This window comes from Vigna angularis, chromosome 1 (genome assembly GCF_016808095.1).
Source record: "Vigna angularis cultivar LongXiaoDou No.4 chromosome 1, ASM1680809v1, whole genome shotgun sequence".
NCBI classification, from domain to species: Eukaryota; Viridiplantae; Streptophyta; class Magnoliopsida; order Fabales; family Fabaceae; genus Vigna; species Vigna angularis.
The window spans coordinates 21,482,514-21,500,486 of record NC_068970.1 but is presented as its reverse complement, the minus strand read 5'-3'; the positions used below and the strand labels follow the sequence as shown (position 1 = coordinate 21,500,486).

The following is a 17,973-nucleotide window of genomic DNA, read 5'->3' as shown; positions in this document are numbered from 1 at the left end:
TCGTTTTTGTTTTTTTTTTCTTTTACGAACACCATTAGTATTAAACACCATTAGTATGATTAGTATCAGTGTTTTCGATTTATGACTCATCATAACACCACCATTGATTGAAAACGTGGAGTAGCTTCTCTCTCCTCCTCCTCCCATTGGTCATTGGTTAAACTAACGGTCCATTTTAAACTTTCCAGATCGATCAATCTTAACCTTTTTTTTCTCTTTTTTTAATATTATTTCTCACCCTTTCTATCCCTATCCCATTTCATTACTGAATATAAAAAGGATAAAAGAGAGACAAGAAACGTGATTTTTTACAAACTTCTGTGCTCTCTTCGTGCGATATAAATCTGTGTTTCCTTAACTGTTCGATTTGTTTGCGAAGACTGAAAATTGTTGTGCGGCTTTTGGGGCTTGTTCGTGGAATTGGAAATGGCCGCGGTTCGTAAGCGGGTATGGCAGTTATCTGGGATCGGAGCTTTTGGGGCTTCAAAATTCAAAGTGCCGTCCTCGTTCGAAAGAGAAATATTCCATCCATTTTCTGTTTCGAGGTCAAGACATTCTTCTCAATTGGTGAAATCCAACGGAAAACACTTGTTTCTTGTTGACACCTTAGCCCTGGTAATAATTCATCATTTTTTTCATATTTGTTTGATTTCACTTTTATTTGCAATTTTAAAAGTTGCGTTGCAAATGCTTTTCTTTAATTTATTAGCTTGATTTAATTTTTTTATAGGTTAGAAGATTAGAGGGGGAAGGAGTACCCTCAAAACAAGCCGAGGCAATAACAGCGGCAATAACCGAAGTTTTAAATGATAGTCTTGAAAATGTGTCTCAGTCCTTAGTATCTAAAGGAGAAATGCAGAGAGTAAGATATTTAGTGTTTAGTATACTTTTTGTTGTGGATATAAAATTTGCTTTCATGTTGTCTGACGTTAGATTTATAAATTTTATAACTTACTGGTATTGTTTTGGTTATTGTTTTTAAGACTGAGATGATGCAAGAATCCAATTTATCTAAGTTTAAAGCAGAGGTGCAGAGCTCACAGGTATTTCTTATATGTTCTTATATATGCGGATTATAGGTAAACTTTGAAGATTATGATTTTGGTGCAAGCTGATGTCTTAAGATCTGGTTCTACTAGTCATAGTAGGATTGAAGAAAGGATTGTGTGGGGTGGTTATATTCATCGCCGGCATCCTATTTTACTGTCATAATTTTGACTTGCATGTATTATAGTATAATAAGTCAGGATGAGAAATTCCTTCCACATTTACTTATTTATAAAACGTCGAGCATGGATCTTCCAAAATATCTTGGTGAATATGAGCGTCTGCTTCTTCCTTGTTAGGAATGAGAAGTGGCTATTTTTGACTCTGTTATAATGCAACAATAAAACATGCTTATGACATTGTTTGATCATGTTCTCTGAAGCTGAAAGTAGTTAGAACAAAGATATAAGATTAAGTTGATCACAAACATGCTTATGACACTGTTTGATCATGTTCTCTGAAGCTGAAAGTAGATATAATGAAAATATAAAACATGCTTATGATGATCATGTTCTCTGAAGCTGAAAGTAGTTAGAATGAAGATATAAGATTAAGTTGATCACAAACTTTCTTCACCGTGCTTCTTCTTCTCTTTTGGGTTGGCACTTCACTTTCTTTTCTTTTCTTCCCGTTCAATTCTTTTTTGGAGATGATCTTCTCAGTTGCATAGCATCATGTAACTTCTTAGTCCCTCTTGTACTTGGTGTGATCATGGTTAATGATTCATTGTTGGATTTCTAGAAGCACCTCAATTTTGGGATTTAATAGAAACTTATGATCTTCTAATATGTTGTCACATTTCATAATGATATTATTTATTTAGTTATTAACTTTGCTGCATAAGATAGTCAGTCAGCGACCTGTTCAAACTTCTGTGGGGAAGCTTGCTAACATGGTCTTTGTAAAACTTGTTATAAAATGCAAGGATGAAAGTGAAGACAAACTTTAATTTCGAGGCAGAAAAGAAAGATGATATACTAATTATCTATTGTTTATTAAATGGTTACTTTTTTATGTTTAGACGTCTGTTTATAGTGTTTTATTGCTTAAGATAAGCTTATGAAATCCCTTTGTCCGGTTAACCTATGTATTTGAAGATCTTTGAATTAAATGGGCTTTATGTTATTTTGAAATTATTCAAGTGTTTCTAGGAGTGATAGGATGCAAGGTTATCGAACTTAAGAGTGTATTTAAACGGGTAAGTCTTCTAAAGACTTGACTCATAAGGTTGTTTTCAAATGTGGTATTTTTGTGATTGAAAGCGAAAACGAAAAAACTTATTGTCCTTAGTCTTTTTCCAACTAGAAAGATCCAACTCATGTTCCGTAAATTGTCTATACTTGCTAATACTCAATAGATATGTGTAGAATATTTTCTGATTGTCCGTTTGATCCTAATTTTTAGGAGAATAATTCAAATGGTTGCACTATAATTCATGTGCTGGCAAATTACATGTCTAACATTTATGATTGTTTCTACTGCATTTTGTTGAGACATTTATGCTAGGATTGTAATAATTTTATATTAAGAACCTTTTTTTTAGGTCTTAAAAGTTTTCTTTATCTTGTTATTTTATTCACCTGTATGTTACATTGATGTGGATAAGGTTAGTTTTGTTTGACTGATGTTCTAATATGCTGAAAAACTTGTAATTCAGGGACACCATTTCTCTCTTTTGCAACACGAGACAGAGAAGCTTAGGAATGATATAGAGAAGATGCGGAGTGAGTTGAGGTATGATTTTTATCACTTTTAGTAACTGACCATGATCAAACTGTTGTCGTCTTTTGTTTTTGTTACTATTTTAGGATACAATCACATGTTTTGCGATGTAGGTATGAGATTGATAAAGTCACAGCTGGGCAGCGATTAGATTTAAACCTTGAAAGGGGGTAAGAGTTAAGAATAAAGTGGTGATTGTCAAAGATTACATAAGTTTTATTAGAGTTAAATTCCTATTTTCATCTGTTACGGCTGATGCAGGAGAATAAGGGAGGAATTGGCTAACCAGAATGCTGAAACTAACAATCTGACAAACAAACTTGATAGAGTAAGCAATTATGTGACATTCAGATGTTGCTATTTTCAACCAATGCCAATTTGCCAATTTGCATTTTGAAAACCCTTTGCCCTAATTTATATGTAGGAGATCCATTCTTTAAGAGCACAGCTGGAAGCAGCCAAATATGATGTTATAAAATATTGCATAGGAACACTGGTTTCGATTTCTGCAGTTGGTCTTGCAGTATTACGGATTTTGATGTAAACAAATTGTATTTCTATTAACTTAAAAAATGGGTGGAAAAGAATCATGAAGATACCTAGCTGCTTTGAAGATCTGTCTTCCCTCAGAAACAGTTACATTACAATACTGGATCAACCTTCTTTTCTTTCATTATTTTTCTTTGGTCGGTATTAGTGGAGCAGGAAGGAACTAGCTCCAAGTAGGCACGAATTGGGCCTGTTTTTTAAGCCCATTTCATATTCTTTTTGTTTATTTATTTGCCATGTTTTTTGAATATTTGTACATTTTGTATGTGACTGTGGTATCAATACAACGCAAACATATTGGATTATAAATACTTGAACACTTTAGCGGAAGAATTTAAATGCATTTTCTTATGAATAAAAGTATTATTTTACTTTAGGTTCCACGTATTTAGATCGAATCTAAATCTATAAAACTTAGAGTAAATGACTACTGTAAGGAGATGCTCTCTAATTTGCTTTAAATTTTAAGATATTATACAATCAACTTTTAGTCATGTTATAACCTAATGTTTTTTCTTATAACACACAAGAAGAAAAATATATTATCAGATATTGGTAAATTGATCATACCGGTCGATAGAATTAACCTTAACCTAGAATTTTAAACCATTGAAATGCTCAATACTTTTAGTTGGAAGGAAAAGGCTTTAATTCCGACTTAGGTGTTTCTTCAGTGGAGTTTAGGATCTTTACCTTATTGCTCTCGGTAGTAGTGGAACCAAATTTTTTTAGTTGAATTAAACTTACGAAAAATAAATAAATATCATTTCCAACTTAAACTCTTAACAAATGAATTAATTTAGATTTTACTTTATAATAAATAATTAGCAAATGATCACACAATCACAAAAAATAGTTAATTTTTCTCGTTCTTTTGATAATTCAAAGTCTTTTCGAATTTGTATCCATTGATCATTTCAAAGCTAAGGATATACTTCTCTCTATACATAATTACGATTTTAAGTCAATATTACGATAAATTAATTATTTTAATATTAAAAATGACTTTTTTTTCAAAAGATTAATTAAAAAGAGATTATATATATATATATATATATATATATATATATATATATATATATATATATATATATATATATATATTCATATGGTATAATTTTTCTTAAGTGTAAGTTGACCATCAAAATCAACCATCAACTCTAATATGAATGATATTTTATTTATGAAAATATTCATCATAAAGAATTATCATAACTTTTAATCCAAAATCTCAATACGTTGAGTGTATAATTTTTTTTATATGGTGATTGATTTTATCATTTATACTCAGATTTAGATTCATACTTAAATTATTTCTAATCATCAATGTATTAAGTTTAAATTGAAATGATTTTAATACAACTTCTAAAAATATAATAAGACCAAATCAAACTTTTAAAACTTAAGCGACAAAAAAAATATAAAAACATAGAAGACCAAAATGATAAATTTGGCATTCTTAAGTAATAGAATAAAATAAATTCAAAATTTCAAGTGTACTATAAAATAACACTTTTATTATAAACATACTATCATATTGTACAAAATATTAGTTTTTAGATGTAAACTATCAAGTAACACTATCATTAGTACAAACATTTATACCAAGAATTTTTTTGAACCGTTTATGGAAATTTGCACGGACAGTACGGAATAAGGCACTTGTAGAATGTATTAAAAGGGTGGTTTACCCATGTAAAATATTTTTTTATATTGTCTGTTTGACAAAGGTGGTTTAATATTATTTGACAATTTTTATTAATAGGGATAAAATGTTACTAAGTTTTTCAACTTTTTACTATAGTTATTTTAAAATATTTATTTGTTATTTGATGAAAGTGTAATTTTAGGTCACTTTTTCATTCCCAAAGCTCTGTACATGAAGGAACTCTCTTCGCTATTATAATATTTTTTCTTCCTGAGCTGCAGTTACAGTTTGTCATGTGTCTACACCTTATTTTCTTCTTTATGGTTCTCAAGTAAATTCCATGAGTTTGGTATTAACATCTAAGTTCTTTTCTCACAAAAGAAAATGTTATAAGAAGAAAAATAAACACTAATATGGTTATAGAAAGATAACTTCACTATTGTTCAAATGTATCTAAATGATATTATATCTGGTTCTATTAATGAATCTTTATGTAAAAAATTATTTAAACTAATGCGAGTGAGTTTGAAATAAACATTATTAATGAATCTTTATGTAAAAAAATTCTTTAAGCTAATGTGAGTGAATTTGAAATAAACATGAGAGAATTGAGATTTTTCTTGGATTTACAAATTAAAGCGATAGATGGTGCAATATACATACACCAAATGAAAAGTACGCCAAAATGCTTTTAAAGGAGTATTAACTACGCAATGTCAAGAAAATAAAAGCGTGAATACATCCAACAACTTCTCTTATAACATAGAATGATTAAAAGAAGTAGACAACAAAATCTACAAGCAAATAATTGGTTCCGTGAATCTAGATTAGATATATGTTTCAGTGTAGACTTAAGTGTTCACTTTAAAGATGATCCAAGGAACTTCATTTAACAACAATTAAATGAATCTTTTATTATCTTTTTACCATTACTAATTTCGGTCTATCCTTCAAAGGAACACAAACTTAAGATTTTGCAACATAAATTACGTTGGAGATAAGATAAAAAGAAAAGCATTACTGGTTAGGAAACTTAGTTTTGTGGAATAGCAAATAACATGAACGATCGATCGATGAAGGTATTTCATTTTTATAAACTATTCATACATTATTTTATCATATAACGATTAATTAAGGTATTTCATTTTTATAAACTGTTTATACATTGTTTTATCATATGAAGAATGTAAGATAATTCAATTAATAGAAAATATAATTGGGTCACTTGTGTAGTTTGAACCTGTTGTATTAAAGGTGGCAAAACAATCTAGTCTAACTCGTTTTGACTCGTCATATTATTGGTTTGTCAAATAAAAAAGGGTCACTAGTGATAATCCATAATTTTTAATGGAATAATTCAAATGGTTGCACCATAATTATGTCACTAGTGGAAAAAAAAAATTCTATGATGAGCTATTATGATAAGTGTAATCCACCTATCATAATACATTGACTGGTGACAATTTTGTAATAAAACTAAGATATATTATTATCATAATAGATATAGCGGTGACATTTTCGTAATAAAAGTTACATGTATTATGACAGGTAAAAGCCACCTATCATAATAAGTTGGGTCCGATGGAAAAATGAAAATTATGGAAAAAACATATTATGATAGATATTAAAACACCTATCATAATAGGTGCAAAACCCCTCTTTTTCATTTCACTTTTTCATTTCACTTTTTCATTCTGTTCGTCCTTGAGCGCAACATTTTTCTCTCGTCCAGAGCGCACAAACTCTTTCTCTCGTCCCCATTTCAGTTCTTCCAATCTCATCCTGAACAACATTTCTTTCTCTCGTCCCCATTTCATTTCTCCAATCTCGTCCCGCACAACATTTATTTCTCTCGTTCCGAAGCACAAAACACACTCGTCGAAACCCTAAACGTCTTGAAGCCTCCACGCCGTCGATGGTACCCTTCCATGCTGTCTCCTGGTGGTTGCTGAGGAATCCGAGCTTCCGGTCATCAATCTCAGCTGAGGGAAGAGTGGAAGTCTATTTTCTGGTAGCTTTTGAATGTAATAGTGATTACTGTTTGTTTTTTTTTTTGGTATTTATATCTCTAACAATATTGATGATGCAGACAAAAAACTAAAATGAATTAATATGATAAGTTTAACTTTGGAATTGGGACATTGAAGGAAAGTTTTACAAGAAATTGAACTTATTTGCACATTTTTTGTTTTTTTGTGCAAAGCGAGGTTGAATGTAAAAAAGGGAATGATTTGAAGTTAGTGGGGAGTACTAGAAAAGGTGGTTCGTGGGAAGAAGTGAGAATGGTGTGACTGATCAAGTGAAGGATTTGCACACATGGTCTAGTCGGCATTCATATGTTGAGATCTCATATTGTTTTGCTGCTAGTTTGGTTAGTTCCTTTTGTTGCTGGTGTGTTTTATAGCATATTGAAGCATTAAGTATAGGACAAATTTTTTTTGAGGGTACTCCATATATTCTTGAATGTTTAATCAGGGTATTTCATTTCTATAAACTATTCATTCATCATTTTATCATATGGAGAATCACTACAAGAAAAAATTGAATTACATACAGCCAAAATCTGTATATAAGACCTAAAATCCATATATAACACTTAGTTACATACGACTTATATACGGAAAAAAATCCATATATAAAACTATCGTAGATAAATTATATACGGATATATCCGTATATAATTTATATACAGATTTTTCCGTATGAAATTATATACGAAAATATTCGTATATAAAATCCGTATATAAATTATATACGGAAAAATATGTATGTAAAATCTATATATATATTATATACGAAAAAATTCGTATGTATAATCCATATATAATTTATATATGGAAAAATCCGTATGTAACTTATGATTTTATAAAAAAAAATAAATGTTCTCACATCTACACTTAATAACTAATAGTTTCATATACTGATAAAAGTTAAATAAAACTGTCAAATTATGAAAAATAATACTAAATATCTGTCAATTTTTATTAAAACGTGATGTTTACAACTTGGATGGTCCTACCTCATTGTAACTAGATTGTCATCGGATATTACAGAAATTAAGGTAGAGGTAACTGACTATGCAATATATACTATTATACTATTGAGACAAAAGTTAGTCATGTTATATTCTACTTTGGTCCATTGCAAAAGTTACAAAACCATGAAACTATGGTCGAACTAGTAGAGCTTTGGGCAAAGCCTCATGAGCAGTGACTGACAGAGTCTGAAGCTTGCAATAAGAGGAAATGAAGGGAGAATAGTCTCCACTTCCATCTCCAAGTTCTTCTCCATCACTCCAACCATGAATCTCAGCCTTAAGAAGTGAAGGATCTCTGAATATCAGGTCCCACAATGGAAAGTTCTTCCTTGGCATCATAAAGTCCTTCTCTTTCAACCTCAAACTTGGACAATAGTCTCCACTTCCATCTCCAAGATAGATCAACCTCTTATCCTCTTCTGATTGGATTCTCTCTATCACTAAACCCTGCAATCATTCACACAAAATAACGTCTTTCAATCTTTGATAATTGAAGAAGCTTCAACCCAACATTTCATAATTTTGTATTTATTTGGAACTATTGGTGGGGCCTATGTCAAAAATAATCCTTATTATGTATTTCAATCAAATCCTGTGGGCTCATACCAGAGACAAAACCAGAATGGCATGGTTGCTTGGTTAAGAAAACTTTTGATATTTTTTAAGGCCGAGAAATCAGGAAACAACACTCCACAGTTAGCACTTGTCAACATGATTAAAAATAGAAAATAATACTTTCCCATAAACTAGAGCCAGTTAACATCAACTTGAAAACAATATCTGGAAATATGTATAGTTGCCAACTGCATATACCACAATACAAACCTGTAATATATATAAACACAACTATCCATCACAATAGTTTTCATTCAACACCATACCAAACATTTTACATTTAAAATAGATATATTACATAAACAACTTAACAAAATATACTCAAACCTATTAATGAATTATTGAACACTTACAATATCAAATTTACGATTTTTCATACAATCAAGAGGCGTGGAAAGATTTTGTTTGGATAATGATATCTCTTCCAATACAATGTTGAAATTGCACACAAATTCTCTAATTTTCACTTCAAGCATCTCAATTACACTCCTGAAAAGAGAAAAGTACTATTAAAATTGGTTTGTTACTGGATTTTCTCTAGCTAAATTTTAAAATTGAGACATAATGATTGTAGACTTATAACCCACAAAAGATGGCAGCACATTCTGAATGAGGTACAAGGCGTCCAATGAAGCTAGAAGAAATAAAACACGACATACTTCAATTAAATTTTTCCAAAATAATAAAAAAAATTATATTGAGATTTACAATGAAACACATGCCTCCAATTGAAATTAAACTAAAACTAATTTGAAAAAGGATACTTACACTTCATAAAATTTGCAGTATATCAATACATCAACATGGAACTTTAATTAGAAATCCTAGGAAGATGATAAGGCAATGGGAATTTTAAAAAATTATTTCTAGGATCAAACTAAAGAAAACATAGAAAAATCACACAAATAATTAATTAAGAGCTAGTCAGAAAAAACATGATAACTAGGCCAACTAATAAAAGTGCAGTAAAAAAAAAAAAAGCTAAATCCGTGAATCATCTTTGGAGGATGTGGTCAAAAAGCTTTAGACATAACTAAAAATGTATATACAATTTTTTTTTCACATGTCTTATATTAATAAAACAGTGGCATCAATATACCATAATATTCGTATATAATTTATTTTTCAAAATCTGTATGTAATATCTGAATTATATACGAATTATTCGTATATAAATATCCGTATGTAAATGCAATATTTCTTCTAATGAATGTAAGGATACTTCAACTATTAGAAAATGTAATTGGGTCTCATGTGTAACTTGAACATGATGTATTAAAAGTGACAAAATGAGTTACCATAACTCATTTTGTTTCGACACAACGATATTAATTTGTCAAATAAAAATGGGCCACTAGTGAAGATCTATAATTTTTAAAAGAATAACGCAAATGGTTACATCATAATTACGTGCTAGCAAATTACATGCAAGTGCTGGCAAATTAATTTATGATTGTTTTTATTCGAGATTTTTGAGACATTTATGTGGAGAGTGCATTAATTTTATATTAGGAACTTTTTTTTCTAGTTCTTAAATTTCACGTTTTCTTTATCTTTTTTATTTTATTCACCTCAAATTATATGTTACATTGATTATGATGAGTTTGGTTTTGTTTGACTAATGTTGTAATGTGCTGAGAGATTTTTAATTTAGCGACACCATTTCTCTCTTTTACAACAAGAAAGAGAAGCTTAAATTTGATATAAAGAAGATGCGTATTGAGTTGAGCAATGGTTTTTATCACTTTTAGCATTTGGCCATGACCACACAAAATCCTTTTTTCAATCCTACCATGTTAACTACTAGTAGAACTAGGCACTAAGACATCTACATGCACCAAAATCATAACCATCAAAGTTTACACACAACATCTGCATATATAGAAAATACTTTTTGAGCTCTGCACATCTGCTTTAAACTTTGACAAAATGAATTTTGGCATCATCTCAGTCTTAAAAAGAAAAAAGGCGAAAACAATATAACTACAAACTTTAACATTATAAAATTTATAAAACTGACAAGGGACCACGTGAAGGAAAATTTTAAATCCACAAAACAATGATTATAGTCGGAACTAGAGACACATTTTCAAGACTGTCATTCAAAACTTCGATTATGACAAAGGTTATTGCCCAACTTTTTTTGAGGGTATTCTTCATTTTTGGAAAATGATTAATGAAGGTATTTCATATTCATATATCATTTTATCATATGGAGAATGTAAGGATAATTCAGCTAATGAAAGATGTAATGGGATCACATATGTGTAACTTGAACATGTTGTATCAAAGGTGCAAAACGAGTTAATCTAACTCGTTTTGTCTCAACACGTTATTGGTTTGTCAAATGAAAATGGGTCACTAGTGATAATCTGTAATTTTTAGGTAAAAAATTCAAATGGTTGCACCATAATTATGTTCAAGGAATTACATGCAAAAATATTTATGATTTTTTCTGTTGCATTTTGTTGAGACATTTATGCGAGGAATGAATTAATTATAGAGATGTAAAATATTGACATATCTTCCTGTAATACACCATCCCATATGTAAATACATAACTAATAATGAATTTTGTCTCATATAAATTAGATATTTAATTAACATAATTATCCTTCTAGTATAGTGAGAAATTTACTTGAATGACATAATATATTTTTAAGTATCTCATAAGTTTTGTAAGTGCATTTTAATGTTCTGATTAGAACGTTAAGTGTACTTACACAATCTACCTATTGCATAAACAATTTCAAGTATAGAAAAGCTCATTGAGTATAGTAAGTTCTCAATTATGTGGGCATACTAAGATTGAAAAATAAATTCTCCTATATTTTTAATTTAGAATTAGTATCATAGTAGGTATTCTCTCGTTTGAAGTCATAATTTCTAAACTTCTTAAAAAGTTTCTCAATGTATTATTCTTTGAATAGTTATATACTATCTTCCTTCTTTATGATTCTTACTCCTAAAATCATATTTACTTCACTTATAAACAACTTACATTTTAAAATTAAATCTTAGAAACAACTTAATTTTATAAATTATCTCATTGCATGTAACAATCATTATCATGTCATCCATAAAATCAAACTTACTATGAATTTTTTTAGAGACGAAGTTTGACCATGGTCACGACTTTGTCTCTCTCTACCACATGACTTTGTTTGGATCTCATGAATTATTGGAGAGTTTCAAAGTGATCTAAATGTGTGCAATATTTATAGAGGTATAAGTCATAGATCCCTCTGCAGCTCAAATCTGCGGAGAAACCAACAAAATAAGAAGTGTCCAAGGGTTGCGGAGGATATCTCGCAACGTTCAACCATTAATGGAGAAATCCACAACTTGTGGTTGAAGCTGTGTCATCAAATTTCATCGCTCCATAAAAAGCAGAAAAATAAATATTTAAATTATTACTAGAGAGATACGTCTTTTGCAATAAATATACTCTATTTTACAACACTAAAAACTTTAAATATATATATATATATATATATATATATATATATATATATATATATATATATATATATAACTACAAAAAAATGAAAATTGAGGATTAATTCTTATTTAGAGAATATATAATAAAACTTTCTTACAAAATTTTTACTCATAAATTGAAGTTATAACAATATTTCTATTGTTTACTAATATAAACATCAAGACATAAAACATATAGTCTATACAAATTGTTGACGAAAACCTAATTTGTCTATTGTCTCTAAAGATTTTTTTTTTCTTTTCACTATTACACTAAAGGTAGTTCCTATTTCCACAACACCGTATCAATGTATCAAAATTCAAAGAATCTAATAATTGTTAATTAAAACATTTTAAAATTAAAAAAAATAATTTAAATATTAATTTCTCATACAGTTTCATAAATTATTGAAATAAAGTAAAAAATATCTATAAATCTATTATAACTATCTGTTTATCAGATGGGTTAAAAATTCCTTAATGTGAGATTGAGAGAATAAGAAGGACCCACAAAAGTGTTACTTTTGAAATGCCTTCAAATATTAAATTTGAAATCTCACCTAAACCCTTTTCTTTTCCTCTCCTTTAAGTTTCCTCCTTATGTCATCCTCAATTAATTAATCACCTTTTGCATGCATCTCCCACTCCAAATTACGTAATCACAACAACTTCACCTTTCCTTCTTTCTATCACTTCACTGTACCATACTAATTAATATTAACACTTTCTACTTCTTTATATCACTCATACTCCCTTTAATAACTTACTTTAATAATATAATACGTATTGATATTTTAATTTAAAAATTATTAATGTTAATTTTTTTAGTTATTAATTAGGTATATTTCTTTTCATAGATGCCAAAATATTATCACCATAAAATGACTTAAACTTAAGCGACGGTAGACTGAAATGACGTTTTTATAATATACCATTCACACCAGATTTCAATAAGATAAAATCAAATGTTTTAACGTTTGATTAAATAAAGATTGTAAACGAAGAGTAGCCGTTGGTTGGTACATGATATCCATTGATTGATATGCAAGAATGATCACTTACTTTTGCTAAGTAAAAGTAAACTATTTATTAACTTCTAATACAAATTGTATAGTTATATTTATCATAAAGAATAGCTGTATTAAAACTATAAGTTTAATTAGTAAATATATTTTTCTCAGTACTTTTCAAAGATTATTATTAAAAGAGTTAAAATACTCAAAATTAATGAGATATATGGTAGGATGGCTGCCTGTAGTTAGATCATTAACTTAGTGGCTAAGGTCCCAATTTTGGAACGCTCAAGCATTTTTAGTATATTGAAGTTTAAAAATTCTTTTGACTTAAATAATTAAATAATATGTTTCGTATTATATTTTTTCATAAATAATAATTTATATTAAAAGTAAAAATATATATGGATTAAATACAAAAGTTATATATACTAATTAATATATATATAACCTACTATTACAATTCAGGCTAACAATAATGTTCAAATATAAACATATGACTTCCTTGAACATGAACTTTTCTCGATTGAACAAACTTTCTTTTCAAAAGAGAGAGTGGCACCTCACTTGAGTAACTACAGGTTACTAGGCGAGATACAATCTAGAACAAAATTCAATTTTATATACATTCTTAAGTTCTTTAATGCTCAACTTTACAATTGAGTATTGTGTCATCACTTAAACGATATACACATGTAAATCTTCCATAATTTTGAATTTATTGCTACCTCATTGCTTAAACACCTCCATGTGATACATGACTATATTAGAGAATGTATAACTTCATGTACATCTAAATTCAAAGAATCTAATTTTTTTAGTAAAATAAAATTATAAATAAAATGAAGAAGTTTATCATCTATTTATAAATTTTCAATTAGTTCTCTATTTATAGTATATTTGTGAAATTCTTTTATCATTTTTTTTAAATTTTTTTAAGTTAATTTTATCTCTTTTATCTTCAAGCTCATCAAAACATATTTTTTCACTTCTAAAGTGAGAGAAGTTAGAGATACGTTTGTGCAAACGATTGAATGATCAAAATGACGTTGTACATCATCAATTCTACTTTACATTAATCCACACTGAAACGAAACCTAATAATATCCCCCAAACATTCTTCCACGTATAATCGGAGAATAAAAACATTCAATAAAACAATAAAAGTCCCCAAACACTTCACCACCATTTTTCTTTATAATATTCATATTACACTTTCGCTACTTTCTTTGTTCTTTGCATAACAAAACATTATAGATGACATAACACACGTTTCGATGGAATCGCCACGAGTCGACTCGCCATGGGCGCGGTGAGTCCGAACACGTCACTCATGTCCAACTCGCTGGGTTTCATCCCATCGGGTAACTCCCACGTGAAGCAGTGAAGCAAGTGCGCCACGGCCATTTCCAGCGCGTAAAGACCCAGTTGCATTCCGGGACAGGATCTCCGACCCGACCCGAACGGAATGAACTCGAAGTTGCTCCCTTTGAAATCCGGCGCATTCGGGTTCAGAAACCGCGACGGCTTGAACGCTTCCGGTTCCTCCCACGACTCCCCGTCCCTTCCAATGGCCCACGCGTTTATCATCACGCGCGAACCCTTCGGTACGTGGTATCCGCAAGCCACCGCTTCCTCTGCCGTCTCGTGGAGGAGAAGCGGAATCGGTGGGTGCATCCGAAGCACCTCCTTCACCGCGCATTTCAGAAAGATGAGCTTTTCGAGGTCCGATTCCTCCATGCGCCGGTCCAGGCCCACTACGTCGGCTAGTTCTTGCTGCACGCGCCGTAGGTCTTCTGGGCTTCTCATTAGCTCCGCCATTGCCCACTCGATTCCTGATGCCACCGTTTCCGTCCCTCCGAACATCACGTCCTGCATGTTGTTCCATTGTTATCAGTTTTTTCGTTTTCCTTTTTGTGTTGAAAACTTCAAATAGAAATGCTGGCGGTATGGACATGCACATGGATGCTTTTTTGCCTTATTCTTTTGAAAATTATGCATGCACACTGTCATGCTCCACACAGTACGTGATACCAGTTCTCACATACATACATAATATATATATATATATATATATATATATATATATATATATATATATATATATATATATATATATATATATATATATATATAAAATCACCATTTATAGCATTAACTTCTTTTTGTTTGATGAATAAGAAAAATGTAAAAGAAAAATAATTGTTGTTCTAAATTATGCAAGCAAACCCATTTAATTTAATCTAACACCCTAAAATTTTAATAATTATTTTCATTTGTTTGTTTGTTTAGAAAACAGTGTATATATATATAATGACATCAATATTCTGATCTGAAAGTAGTAATGTGAGAAAAAGCATTTATATTAGTCTAGAAATTAAATAACCCATTTTTTTTCTCTTTTTATCATAAGAGTTATTAAAGAAAATTTCGTTCCTGTTTACGGTAAAAGGATGTTTTATTTTAAACTCATTTAAACAATTTGGCTGGAGTACGCCTTTATATTAATAGTAAACTGAAATGAGGGCAACCGAGTAGTCACTTTCAAAATATTAATTTTTTGTTATAGACTGAAAGTTAAAATTAGGAACAGTTATAGTCTTTAATTCTCACTAAAGTACAATATGTACAAATCTTACTTGATGATTATTCTTTATCACAAAAACTTTTCGTGTGTACAGGCAGGGTTTGCTAAAAAGTATAAAGTTTTCAGAATTTTAAAAATATGAAGTAGAAAAGGGATATTTTTCATTTTTAGTTTATTATTTAAAGAACTATATTTCCGGAAATCATTACGAGGATGGTTTTTTAAAATTTTCGCTAAATTGTTTTTAACAAAAAGAAAATATTTAATTGTTTATCATCTTTTTTCAGAGATAAATAATTAAAATTAGTAAGACAGCTTTTCCCTACTACTGAATACATCCTTTAAAAAAAATGACCAATACCCCCTCCATTTGAAAATAATTTTTTTCATCCGTGAAAATGAAATCTTAGAAAAAAGTTTAAAACATAGTATCTATCTGTAATAACTTCAATTTAAACGGATGAATCCCTCGCTATAAACCTACCGCTGAAATGCTGTTTTCCAAATAATAATAGTTAATATACAGAAAGAAAATCAAAAGAAATATATAGCATGAGGGTAGTACCATGATGATGGCTTTGATGTTGTCTTTGGTGAGTGTGATGGAGTTCTGCAAGTCGTTTGATTGATTACTGAAATTGGGGTGTCGGCTGTAAAAATTCAGCAACTCGTCAACCATGTCACTTTCTTCCTCACAACACTTGCCGCTCCTCTTCTTCTCCACGTGCTCCTCAATGATGTTATCAATGAAGCTATCCAAGGCGGCGCGTGCCTGGACGAGTCTCAAGTTCAGGCCCTGAGGATCAACCCACCCGAGACAAGGCACAAAGTCCGCAATATTGAAGGCCCCAAACAACTTGGAAAACTCCTGAAGAATTGAAATGAACTTGTCTTGTCCCTGTCGGGAGCTGGACCCGAAAGCGGCGCGGTAGATGATATTTTTTGTGAGGTTGAACACCAGTTCCCCAACGTTAACGGGGTTACCCACATTCGCCGCAACGGTGCGGACGATGGTGTCGACTTCGTCTCTGACGGAGTTCCAGGACTCGGCGCGCTTGCGGCTGAAGAGTTTGATGACGCAGATTTTGCGCATCTGGCGCCAGAAGGGACCGTAGTGAGCGAAAGCCATGTCGGCGCGGTCGTAGGTTAGGTACCTGATGGCTATGGTGGCGGGGCGGTTGGAGAATATGTTGTCTTGGACTTGGAGCACTTCACGTGCCGCTTCCGCGTTTGAAATGGCAACCATGGGGAGGAACCCTATGCGGAGGTGAAAAACGCCGCCGTATTGCTTGGCGAGTTTGGCCAGGCCTTTGTGTGTGAGCTGGTCCATCATGTTCATGTTGCCTATGATGGGAAGGCCTTTAGGCCCCGGGGGATACGGCGCCGTTTTTCTGCGAATTCGAGACAGTAAACCCCACAGCACCAACGTCACCGGAATTATGAACAAGACCGTCGTACCGAACGGTTCGATTACGGTTTTCAGTTGCATAAGTAAATCCATGGTGTCGGATTTTGGTTACAAAATTTGATCTGGTATTGTGCTGTGCTGATTATGATTGGGAAGGAAACAAGGAAAGTAGTAGTTTGAAGAGTCTGTGTAGATTGCAACCCGTGTGTTGCTACGACAAGCCAGAAACTATGGCGTTTATATATATGGTCACAAGTTGGTGTCACCCCATGTTTCTTGAAACGTAAGACTTGAAAAGACCAAATTTGGAGGCAGTGATAACACACGTACCCACGATTTATAAAAAACATGAGAAATAATGACACATGACCCACACAAATAATTTATATTCATTTAATATTTTTTTCTTTTTAAAAAGTATAAAAAAAAATTAACACTTGTAGAACTTCATCGTGCAAGCCACCATCAACCATTGTGACTCCTTCACTAAATCCCCAAATCAAAACCAGAAACATATTGTGAGACTACCTCAAGAACCCAAATTGCAAATCAACACTTGTAGATTTGCGATCAACCTAACACAGACTTCCAAATCACACCCTTGAGCAGTGTCATGTCTTCTTCTTGTACACCACCATTCTCGCAAACCACAACAGAGATAAACCTTAGTTCGCGCTAACTCCACCAGACAGAAATCACAAATCTAGTGGATTGACTCATGGGTTTGTGTTTATAAATAAAAAAATAAGAAATACTTTTTATATTGGTTATAATTAGAACCAACATAGAAAGTTTTTTTTTATTTATTACAAAAATGTCATCACATCAACTTTCTATACCAGTTATAATTAAAACTATTATAGAAAA

The 17,973-nt window shown here is 31.1% G+C and overlaps 2 protein-coding genes across 2 annotated transcripts; one reads left to right on the top strand and one right to left on the bottom strand.

Moving 5' to 3' along the window:
* Window positions 1–128: 128 nt before the first annotated feature.
* LOC108324336 (protein FMP32, mitochondrial) lies at window positions 129–3,629 on the top strand. The gene is made up of 7 exons (XM_017557272.2): window positions 129–615; window positions 731–862; window positions 984–1,043; window positions 2,705–2,781; window positions 2,883–2,939; window positions 3,031–3,097; window positions 3,194–3,629. The coding sequence occupies exons 1-7, from the start codon at window positions 427–429 to the stop codon at window positions 3,311–3,313; spliced, it is 702 nt and encodes a 233-aa protein (XP_017412761.1). The 5' UTR covers window positions 129–426; the 3' UTR covers window positions 3,314–3,629.
* Window positions 3,630–14,141: 10,512 nt separating this feature from the next.
* LOC108333665 (cytochrome P450 84A1) lies at window positions 14,142–17,405 on the bottom strand. The gene is made up of 2 exons (XM_017569144.2): window positions 16,264–17,405; window positions 14,142–14,983 (listed from the first exon to the last, which is right to left on the bottom strand). Exons 1-2 carry the CDS (start codon window positions 17,197–17,199, stop codon window positions 14,363–14,365), a joined length of 1,557 nt encoding a protein of 518 aa, XP_017424633.1. The 5' UTR covers window positions 17,200–17,405; the 3' UTR covers window positions 14,142–14,362.
* Between the last annotated feature and the right edge of the window lie 568 nt (window positions 17,406–17,973).

What these genes read in the sequence shown, in the direction of transcription:
- LOC108333665 (XM_017569144.2), bottom strand. Translation starts at nt 17,199, where the DNA reads ATGGATTTACTTATGCAACTGAAAACCGTAATCGAACCGTTCGGTACG. An exon ending in ACATCAAAGCCATCATCATG is followed by an intron (nt 14,984 to 16,263) that starts GTACTACCCTCA and finishes AACAACATGCAG; the next exon opens with GACGTGATGTTCGGAGGGAC.
- LOC108324336 (XM_017557272.2), top strand. Translation starts at nt 427, where the DNA reads ATGGCCGCGGTTCGTAAGCGGGTATGGCAGTTATCTGGGATCGGAGCT. An exon ending in CTAAAGGAGAAATGCAGAGA is followed by an intron (nt 863 to 983) that starts GTAAGATATTTA and finishes ATTGTTTTTAAG; the next exon opens with ACTGAGATGATGCAAGAATC. An exon ending in GATTTAAACCTTGAAAGGGG is followed by an intron (nt 2,940 to 3,030) that starts GTAAGAGTTAAG and finishes CGGCTGATGCAG; the next exon opens with GAGAATAAGGGAGGAATTGG.